At 36.4% G+C, this 10780-nt stretch overlaps 2 protein-coding genes across 3 annotated transcripts; both read right to left on the reverse strand.

Annotated features, from left to right (window-relative positions):
• Positions 1–4866: 4866 nt before the first annotated feature.
• Positions 4867–8247, reverse strand: LOC106162526 (peroxisomal membrane protein 11B). Of its 2 annotated transcripts, none has more exons than XM_087016571.1 (4): positions 7880–8022; positions 6869–6987; positions 6362–6525; positions 4867–6021 (listed from the first exon to the last, which is right to left on the reverse strand). In XM_087016571.1, exons 2-4 carry the CDS (start codon positions 6948–6950, stop codon positions 5674–5676), a joined length of 594 nt encoding a protein of 197 aa, XP_086872697.1. In that variant the 5' UTR covers positions 6951–6987; positions 7880–8022; the 3' UTR covers positions 4867–5673. The 2 variants fall into 2 exon arrangements, with proteins under 2 accessions (XP_086872697.1, XP_013395286.1); XM_013539832.2 differs by lacking the exon at positions 7880–8022 and adding an exon at positions 8116–8247 and having other exon boundaries at positions 4870–6021.
• Positions 8248–8551: 304 nt separating this feature from the next.
• Positions 8552–10737, reverse strand: LOC106162527 (large ribosomal subunit protein bL32m). The gene is made up of 3 exons (XM_013539833.3): positions 10581–10737; positions 9889–10137; positions 8552–9446 (listed from the first exon to the last, which is right to left on the reverse strand). The coding sequence occupies exons 1-3, from the start codon at positions 10669–10671 to the stop codon at positions 9232–9234; spliced, it is 555 nt and encodes a 184-aa protein (XP_013395287.2). The 5' UTR covers positions 10672–10737; the 3' UTR covers positions 8552–9231.
• Between the last annotated feature and the right edge of the window lie 43 nt (positions 10738–10780).

The raw sequence follows: 10780 nt of genomic DNA on the forward strand, positions 1-10780 counted from the left end.
AATGGATGGCATCAGATATCCACGCTTGGGGCACGGCGACTGCAGATGGCGCCACTAGCGAGCTCCGGCCCACTCAAATGATCCTGATCTAATCCCAAGCGATTTTTCATTTTATTTTTTTGAGAATTTTCTCGAGGGATATTAGGTGTTTTGATGCGGCGACTAAGTCCAAATGTGTTTGCCAGGTGCAACTTCAAACAAACGCAAGAAGATAAATATTAGCATGGTGCTTATGGCCAAAGTTAAACACGTTATGGGTCATTCTCACATCAACTGACCGTGTTTGTTTATGGCTGTTTGACCGTTATTTCCATGTTTAGCATTCACGGGCCAAGTAAGCTCGCCCGCCAGCGCAGGTGTACTTCAACAGTACGTAATTATTGATATCCCAGCTACATAACAACATTTAACCCCCCACCCCTCCCCTTTTTTGCCTATTTCATCTTTTTGGTGAAAATACACATGCATGTTGTACAGGTTCCAATTCATTGTAGGTCTTTCTGTCATCTCCTCTCTCCTCCAAATAAAAACAACATAAAACAAAATAAGCTGTTTGTCAAATCTGCCTGGAGTTAAGATTGAAGTAGATAAGAAAGAGCTTTATGCTACGGTATGTATTTTCGTGGCACTTAAGCATTCACTGAAATCCTGCATAAACCCAGACGGCTTATCGGTTGTAATATGTTTAAACATTGGCAGGATCTTAACTGAGATCCGGGCGGAATTTTTCTCGCCTCAAAATTTACTTTGCAATAAAAATTGACGACGTGCTTGAGTTTTGGACAGTTTCCATACCGCGTAGGTAAATTATACGTCCACATATTATTATATGTTAATAATTAAATGTGGCTAGACATGCAAAATATTGTATTGGACATATAAACTTTCTTTATTGATATTGGTTTCTTCAATTATTCCATTCTTTGCAATAAGATATAACATGTTGGATTAAACTGCACACGGTGCACAATTGCTGAAGTATAATAATGTTGATGTAGTTGAGATTCCTGCCAAAGGCCTTTGAAACATCATTCCTTTACGCTTTCTTTCTTTCTTTTTTTTCCTTTGATAAGCATTGCATGAATATCTACCTAATCTTTAATTTGATATAGCAACAGAATATGAAAGACTTACAAAAACGCAAATAAGCAATTTGGGACAAGCCGAATTGCCCAAACATTCTTAATTTATCTTCTTATTATCTGACGTCTACCATTTTTATCTTGTCAAGGTGAGAATCTTTGCATGGTATTTCATCATTATCACAGGATATCACGGCATCCTGCCTAATTCAAGAGATCACGGATTCTCGTGGAACAATATTTGACTTCCCTAACATACATTCCAATTTGCCATGCTGCATTTTACAGTCTGATGGAAGTGTAACTGGCACATGTAAGAAGACTATCACCTCCACTTATCCAGTCCACAGTTTTATTCACACAGTGCATTAACTAAGACCATTTGCAGTCTTCAGTTCTACATATCAAGTCAGTCTGGTCCATAGAAGGAGCGGCGTTCTTTGTAAAGCATCTCAATTTCAGTTTTATTCATTTTTCATGTTATGTTCATTATGATGCCCGATATTTACCCCAGCTAAATAACAGCTACTCATTGCAGGCTGTCTCAGTTACACTTTTCATTATTCTCGTGTTTTGTTGGTTCATTGTGTCGTCGAGTGTTTACACGTTTAGCCACGTTTTAGCTCGATTTTCTTTCTGAGTCATTTTGAGTTCAGTTACCACTCATTTCGCTTTGATTGCTCTGCAGCGAGATAATAATAATAATAATAATAATAATAATAATAATAATAATAATAATGAAGGTGTAAACCTATGCTAAAAATAATTTCTCCCCGTAACCATCATAAGTGCTATATATTAAGCTGGGTAAGAAGCCCACATTTTTGCATGTCAGGACATTTCTGGCTCCAGTTTCATTAAAGAGCTTAAAAGCCCCAAAAATGGTTTAAACATTCATACGAACATTTGAGTCTAATTTCATCCAAGATAAATCAGTAATAGTCCACTGAAATAAAACACTACGTCTTTTTTATATCAAGAAACGCATAGAATATGCTTTCAGGCCAATGCTTGGTTTTAAATGGTTAACTGTGGATATATTATGAAATAAAGTAGACCTCAGCTCTTGGTCTAAAAGTTAAGACCAATTTTTGGACTAAAGCACTTTTATGATTTGAGCTAAAGCTTTACACAGTGTATCTGTTCTGTTGATCAATGAGCGTAGTGAGTGGGAGGGTTAAACGGTGGTCAGGTCACAAGAAGTGGTGTCGTTACCGCGGGTGGTGGAAGAGGGAGGAGGGCACAGGTTACACAGGTACGTGTATAACTTTTTACCAATCAAAATGAATGGGAAATGGATATCATGAATTGCAAAAAAAAAAAAATAATAATAATAATAATAAAAAAAGGATGTTCAGATAGTATATTATATAGTGGAAATAGTATAATTAAAACCACTTGTATGTCGGGTTCTCGAACTAAATGCTATGAAGTCTTGTTTCCTCGGCTCTGAGGAAACGTGCGTTTACTAATTACGAGATTTGCTTTTGGGTAGGTACGTCATTGGCGTCTACAATACTCCCCGCCCCCTTAAGGAAATTTAAACACAATCCATTAAAGAAGAGATAAAATAAGCAAATAAACAGATGAACAATTTTACCTTCCGTGTAAAGATAAATGTCAAATGTACCCTGTGCAAAACTTTCTGTTCATCAGTACAAATTTGTAAAAAAATTTCTTAAAATATGAAAAACCTTTCTATATAAAATAAATAAATAAATAAATAAATAAATAAATGAATGAATAAATAAATAAATAATACCACTACCGGAGAAACACATTACAAAATCAACAAGCAACTCTTTCCTTTTTGGCAAGTCTATAAATCATGTAAAGAGCCTAAAATACCAGGAAATCGGTATCAAAAAGACAGTCCTACACGTAGATCCATAGATACCCCAACCCTTCTCAGTTGTATCACATGCCTGCGTACATTCATTTGTACAGGAAACAGAAGTGAAGATGAAAGATACAGGGATAAGAACAGTAACCTTAAAATAGGGCAACATTAAGCGGAGATCTACAGCGGTCTTCCCTTTGAGACTTACAAGCTCCACAACATGTGCCTACACACGAAAACGATACCGGATGCCTCCATTTAGGAATCCTTTGCTTACAATTAGCTCCCTGTATTGGTGCTATGAAGGTTAGGGACGCACGTTTCAAGGATTATGAATTTCATGCGTTAAAATCAATGAAGGATGCGGAAACGGGTTGAGTAAGGAACAACTCTACATTATAACTGAAGTTAACATGACGCCCTACCACCCATGCAGTGGATGCTAAGCGGCAGTCTTCATTTTTTTCCTGTAAAAATTCTTCGTTTTATAAAATAAGTTATACATTTATCTGAAAGATGGAAAAGAGGGGTATCCACGGTGAAAATAAAATTATGTCCCGGACCGTAGGCATAAGTCATAGCTGCCTATATCTTTGCTCAAAGAACGATATAATTCATTAAATGGCGCGCTTACAGTAAGATAAACCGTACTAAATAACCGAAAATTGACCGCCGTCTGGTGAAAGATTGACTTGCCTGGTGATTAACAGAGAGATCACAAACCTACAGGAGCAAAACAAAATCTACCAAAGTGACCACATGGCTACACACAGGTGCAAAATACATTGACCACCACCATGGACATTTCCATCTTCGAGTACGATGTCGGTTTCTTTGATAAGTCCGCCGATACCGACACCTTTCTAGTCGTGTAACAATCCCGAACACAAAATGTCCGTGGAAATAACATGCTTGCCTCCTGAAGAACTGAGGGTGGTCCTGCTTTTCAGAGCAGAGAATTTACACCGGTTTCGGAAATGATTTTACCTTCCTTCGACAAGATATCTGCGCGGGCGGTCTAAATTGCTGATGATGCCGCTCCCCATTTTTTCCTAAGCAAAAAAAAAAAAAAAAAAAAAAAAAAAAAGCATCATCATCCACATGTAACTGTGCTGCTACTTTCGACTCCAGGGTTTTGCTTAAGTTGGAAAATGGAAAGGTTTACGGAAGAGAGGGAGAGGAGTAATTTGCCTCGTAAAGAGCCTAAAATACCAGGAAATCGGTACCAAAAAGACAGTCCACATGTAACTGTGTATATATAACACATATATATATATATGTGCTGTGGAACCATGCCCTATGCCTATGCACTCAGGAAAAAATAAAGAGATTCATGTATATCCGCCTATGCCCCTCTTGATTTTCAAATTGTCGAGCGTCGGTCACTCTACCACGTCCAAAAATATTTTGTCATCATTAGTTATCATGAAACAACACAATTAAGTAAGCGAGTTGGTTAAAGAGGATGGTTTCCAATAGACCCTCAAATATAGGTCCTATAAGGGTGCGCTCTCTTGGGTTTCAGAAAAAACGCTGACCTTTAAACATTTCTGTGGTACATCTATCATCTCAATGTTTTTGAACAGAGTGAGAATTCTTGCAGCGAAATAATCCATTAAAATAGAATTGATTTTAATCAAGTTTGCGGTACTTTCCTTTGGTGAAAACTGCCAATCTCACCCTTTCTATTAATCAAAAACAACAAAAGAACGAGACACTTCCCCGATCAATCTGCCTTTCAGTCCTAACGAATTTCTCTTTTCGACATTGGTGGGATTATCCGACTTTCGGTGTGTTACTACAATCATCTTTCAATCTAATGAAGTCTAATGGTTAGAACATGACACTGAGTGATAAAATGCTAATGAACCATAGCTCATTACAACTTCACACAAGTAATTCGGTTCTTTTGGTTTAGAAACAGAACAAAACGACATGGAGAAAACGACTCATACACATTTTTTTCTTCAAAAATTTTATATATGGAAATGTAACTTAATTTTTTCGATGTATCTGACAGACATTTAATATAGCAAGCAAAATATTTGAAATTAACATTAATCACATTTGTTTCTCTAATGCTAATTACGCCTGATACCTCTTGCTTTTTTCTTTTTCTTTCTTTCTTTTCTTTTCTTTTTTTTTGAAAGAACTGTGAACGATAATTACTTTGCGATCTGAACCAACATGAGATCATTCAAAGTCGTTGACATAATACAGTTTTAGCGTTTCTATTGGAAATGATAGCCTCTGTTCATCAGGCGTTGATTCTGTGTATTGATTCCACTGCGCCTGACGTAAGAAGAGAGGACGCAGACAAAATATTTTCGATATTATCACTAATATTTTCGTCTAGTAGCCAGCTCGTTTGCGTCATATCTGAGCTTTCATAACTCATACATCACGCTCACAGATTCTTATCAAGCCATCTCTTCCTATCCTTCATTTTATGGACAAACCACCGCCAAATGCTCAATAAAGACAGTTATTACTTGAACATCTAAGTATTCAAAAACTATAATTGTTGCACGTCAATAACGCAACGGCAGGTAAAAGATAATTCAACCAAGATGCTTACTGCACTATAAATCAATTTCGATCGATCCAATTTTCCGTTGAATACTCACGGTAACATATTTCTCATCATTACTGCAGCAACTTTGTTGACTGATCGCTTATCTCTGTAGCCTTGTTTATCCTTCAGTGATTTACTGATAAACCAGTCAAAATAAATATTTACCAGACCCATACTCACACCTTAACTTTTGTAGTATATGGCCGTACGTTTTTCTCCCATTCTAATCTAAACCCAATAAAAGATGACAACAGCCCTCCCCCGGCTCCAAAACCCTTACTGATAAACTCAAGCGAAGAAAGCGGTATCAAAATATCAAGAATGTCTTTCGCCGCTTCCAAACGAGCGGTATGGAAATCTTTGCGTAAAGTCCCCGTCGACTCGCGGTTTTCTTCGCCGTGCCTTTGGATTTTTTTCGCACGGATCATCAGCAGTTGTAATTTTCGCACGTCACGGGCGACCAGGAATATTTGACCAACGAGCCAAAACCACGAAGCTCTTCTAGACCATTTTTTCATGTCAACCTAATAGTAGAAAATAAGTGTAAGCACAAAATTATCTTAATATTTAGTATAAAATGGACAGTTAATTACACCTACACTGCTTTCCACTCACAACACTGCAAAAGTGGCATGCTACAATAATGATGATGGTGGGGATTAAAGTTGAATAAAAGTTAAGTAAATAAATCTTATGAGATCTACAGACAACAAAATTATAAACAATGAAAAAACAGACATCATACGTTTCCGACTATTAGCAGTAGCTTTAGATTACTTCCCATCATCAATATCCATAAGACAAGATGTAATGAAATCAATATTAAAATCACGTAACCATAAAATAGATTCAAAATTCAGTCACCTGCACTAAGTTGACTTTCCCCAACCACAATAAGTGATCGATGAGAAGCCAGAGAGCTTTGCCAAGCATCCCACCCAGTATCGTCACCACTAACGCATTGTCTGTGACTTTGGATGCATCCACAGCCTTTTGCAAAAATTCTAGTGATGTTGCAAGTCTAAATACTAGAATAAAAAAGGAAAGCATATAACAAGCATTTTGCGTTTTGAGGTGGATTTTTTATATAACTAGCAATAATAATAATAATAATAATAATAATAATAATAATAATAATAATAATAAATAAATAAATAAATAAAGAACAACAAATATGTATGTCTTGTGAAATTGGGAACTTTGCTTCTGTTATGCAGTGATTACCTGTACAAGCTGGGCAATGTAGTTCACCTTGTATCAAAGAAAATAATCACAAGATTTATTTTTAATAAATGAACAATTGAATTTCTAAAGGGAGAAGTCACAGTATTATCATTAATTCAGTACTCATTAGAGTATAAGGAAACTTACACTTTCTGGATGTGGTCATAGCAGCCTCTAGTTTTTGAAACCATTCCTGTAGATCCCCTGCAGTCTTTCCCTGCCTTGCCATATACCATAGAACCAGTCTAGATGCATATTGGCAAATTCTATAAAGTGAACCAGAAAGTTTATCATTATTAATAATTATGTTCAATTTGAAATATATACATGTAAGTATGTAAGGGTGATCATAATGACAAGTACCTTTTCACATTTCATTTCATTCTTTCAAATCTTTCTATGAATCTTTGTTTCTTTCTTTCCTTTCTTTTTTCTTTCTTTTTTTTCTTCAATGGTTTATTCATTCATTTATTTGGGGGTGATATAGGGAATGATGTAAATATTTTTTTCCTCCAAATATTTATGAAGATAATTAACATCTGTGAAACGTGTAGTACGTACAGTACTGTATTAGTAGATGTCCCAAGGGCACAGGTAGTAACACGCTCGGTCAGCAGTTGACAGAGCTCCAACATACCAGTGCAGATAAAATTATTACATAATTATGCCACAAACCTTCTCTCTCTCTCTCTCTCACACACACACACACACACACATACACACACACACACACACACACACACACACATTGCAAAAAAAAAAAAACAAAAACAAATGGTTTATACATTTTGCAGTGAGCAAAGAGATCAAAGTCTGTCCTATGTTTTGTGTAGATACCTTTGCACAGGTATATGTTGAACAAACCATCTTACTCTTCTTTGATGATAACTATGGGACCGTAGCAATACTAATAGTCCGAATGTTCAATAGTCCAAAGGTTCATTGGTCCGAATGCTCACTACAGAACCTTCGGACCAATGAACCCTTGATTAAAACCCCGATAAAAATGTTACCAATTTTGGGACCAATGAACCTTTGGACTATCGAGACGCCCCCGATAACTTCAATATTACTAGTGACTGTAATTTCAAGACATGGATGTTATAACTAAACGTTTTAATCTGCTTTTCAGTGATCATGATGTTATGTCACACCCACGTTTCTTAGAGCCTTTGTCTATGACAAACGTGCATCGGTTCAAAAAATAAGGACACCTGCTCTTATCTGTACATTACTCCATCAGGCATTATTATAGTAACTCACGGCCGGTAACTCACTAACTGACTTCCTGAACACCGCAGTGCAGCCGGCAAGCTGATTTTATAAACACAAACTACTGTGATCAAAATGACAATGGTGTCGAGATTAAAACACAATCACCAAAAGCATTTCACCTGTATATTTTGTCTCTGGAAGAAGTATAACTGTTGAATTTGATTATATCACGGACGATGCTCCCGTGTGTTGACATATCGGCCTAACTCTTCTGCGTTTGGAGATTTGGTTTTATATTCAAGACAAGCAAAGGCAGTTTTGTTATAATATAATAAGCAACCACTCCAGCCATAACCCCCAATCCCATCCCTGGGTGTCTTTAGTATATTTCAACAAAATTAACTGCCCAAAGTACTGAGTAATGCTACTATACATTAAATTCTATTTGATGCTCATTTTAAGAGATAAATAATCAAAAACAACTTGTTCTGCTGTTTTCACTTTGATGGAAGTCACACTTCACATCACTTTGAAAACAATTTTTTTAATCATTATGTTTTTTATTAGTAAGTCATATTTGAACAATTATATAACCGAAAATGTTCACAATACATCTTTACAGTTGTTTGGATAATTTGCTTTATTGGAGAATCCCTCATCTAATTTTGCATTTACAAATAAAATTCTGATAGGATGAGTCTTATATATCACAAACAAAACACATTTTTAATCTATTTTAAAAAGCCTGCTCTGTAATACAACTGTACCCTAGGTCCCAGATTTCGGCATTGCCAGCTTAATCTTGATTTCTTACATAAACCACATCAGAATAAAGCTTACCCATGGAAAGAAAGAAGGTACAGTGAACAAGTAAACTCTACAGTGCCCCATCACACAGGGTTAACAACTGTTGAGCAGAAGTACATTATTCAACTTTTCTTTAATTGCTAAACCTGCCACCCCCCCCCCCCTTTAATTGTCTTGTTACTACATGAATGCACTTGTAGTTTAAAATGTTCAACATGCATCTTTTTATTAGTTTCATATTCCTACTGTAACAATATTGTTTACAGAAAAGCAAGAGTATTGTCACTCACTTTTGCTCTACATCTGCTTTTTACATTCAAAATGAGTTCTTGGAAAATCATAGTCCAAGATCTCCTCAACTTCTGCTACATACATATATATTTATATTCTTTGTATAAAGGACTCCGAGTTAGGTCTTCCTCTATGTCCTCCATCTTCCTCTGTGTCTCCTTTATAGAAAAGTTCAAAGATCTCTCATTCCCTTTTCATCAGCTTCTAGCTTTTATAAGTAAGTTTTTAGAAAACCACAAGGGTCTCTCCTTTTTAACTTCTACTACATATTTCCCTTCATACATAGGTCTCTGGTCTTCCTCCCCATCATAAATGAGCGCTATTTCTCCTCTAGGAGCCTTATAGTTCCACTCCTCGGGCATGGCATCACGAATTGCTGCAGTCTCTTTCTTGACTCTTTCATAGCAATTGCCTGTAAAAAAATTGAATAATCATTTAGAAAGTCAATAACAATAATAATCTGTTTCAATGGCATTTTCTACATTTTGCACAACATATATTATTCTCACCAATTATAGGTTACTTTTTGTGGCAACTTATGTACGTTTTATTTATATTTAAATATTTAATCATGGTAACCGCATTCTGTTTTTCCTCAGTAAAATAATAATTAAAAAATCATCTAATACAATAACATCTACTTACTCTTTCAATGTGTGCTAAGTATACAAACATGCCTCCTTTTGCTTTCAACAGACTCATATAATCACCAGGTATTCTGTATTCTACTCAACCTAAGGAGGTGGTGTGTTAATCTGTTAATCTGTTAATCTGACTGCATTTATCGAGAGTTAATCTATACAGAATGCTAGTTTCATTGGGAATGTGGTCAATAGTCTTGGTGTAAGACTTACCACAAATAGTGCTTCTTTCATGCCAGTGACCACAGGTGAGGCATGGCACAATATGCTTTTTAGGCAGGGCATTTTCATAGTGTTTGGGTATTTGCATTCTTCTTGTCATCCTACGCTCAATGGACCTCCTCTTTTTGGGAACTGCTGCCCAACAAAGACCATCCCAGTCAAGACCTGAGGACCCATCATTCCTTTCTTGTGTTGGTTGGTAACTTTCCATGCCTGCCAAGGTAAGGGCAGGTGGTGGCCCTACATTGAACATTACAAAAGATGATATCTGCATTAATAAGAGCACTCCCACTTTTTAAAAACACCTAAAAATTGTAACGATAAATGAAAATAAAAGAGCACATGACATGTATCAAATTTAGGGATAATTTTTATGCACTAGCTTATTAATTTTCATTAAAACGTTATCAAGTAATCAATGAGCATATAGGTTACGGCTACTTTGAAACAATTAATTAACATGCAAAAATGGACATATTTCTCTTCTCAACACTTTTCTGGGAATAAAATGTGCCTTTTTACAGACTAAAGATTACACTTTCACAGATTACCTCCCCCCCCCCCCCCCCCCCCCCCCCCCCCCCCCCCCCCCCCCATTCCACGCTAGCTCACAGAGCCGCTCTCGTCGTTAAAACATACAGTGTTGTGAATGCATCACTTGCTTAGGTAATGAAAATAATTACCTCGCCAAAGTACTGTCTGGACTGTTCTTATGAGCTGAGTTTCAAACCTTTGCAGTGCAGCATGACACTTCAGCAGCATGGCTGTCGCCATTTTGCAAGTGTTGAAAAGAATTCATATTGCATAAGAAACGGAATTTCATTGGACTGGTTTTTATATAGGTCACAAATGGATTTTGGGTTTATTAATGGCCTATTCATCT

Source organism: Lingula anatina, chromosome 7 (assembly GCF_051362555.1).
Source record: "Lingula anatina isolate TDL-2025a chromosome 7, LinAna3.0, whole genome shotgun sequence".
In the NCBI taxonomy this organism is placed as follows: domain Eukaryota; kingdom Metazoa; phylum Brachiopoda; class Lingulata; order Lingulida; family Lingulidae; genus Lingula; species Lingula anatina.

Bases quoted from the DNA above. Each gene is read 5' to 3' on its own strand.
- LOC106162526 (XM_013539832.2), bottom strand. From the start codon at position 8,192: ATGTCAACACACGGGAGCATCGTCCGTGATATAATCAAATTCAACAGT. The intron at 6,526-6,868 runs GTAAGTTTCCTT...TTTTTATTCTAG, and splicing joins TATGACCACATCCAGAAAGT to TATTTAGACTTGCAACATCA. The intron at 6,022-6,361 runs GTGACTGAATTT...TTCTACTATTAG, and splicing joins GGAAAGTCAACTTAGTGCAG to GTTGACATGAAAAAATGGTC.
- LOC106162527 (XM_013539833.3), bottom strand. From the start codon at position 10,671: ATGGCGACAGCCATGCTGCTGAAGTGTCATGCTGCACTGCAAAGGTTT. The intron at 10,138-10,580 runs GTAATTATTTTC...TGTTCAATGTAG, and splicing joins CCAGACAGTACTTTGGCGAG to GGCCACCACCTGCCCTTACC. The intron at 9,447-9,888 runs GTAAGTCTTACA...ATTTTTTTACAG, and splicing joins TGAAAGAAGCACTATTTGTG to GCAATTGCTATGAAAGAGTC.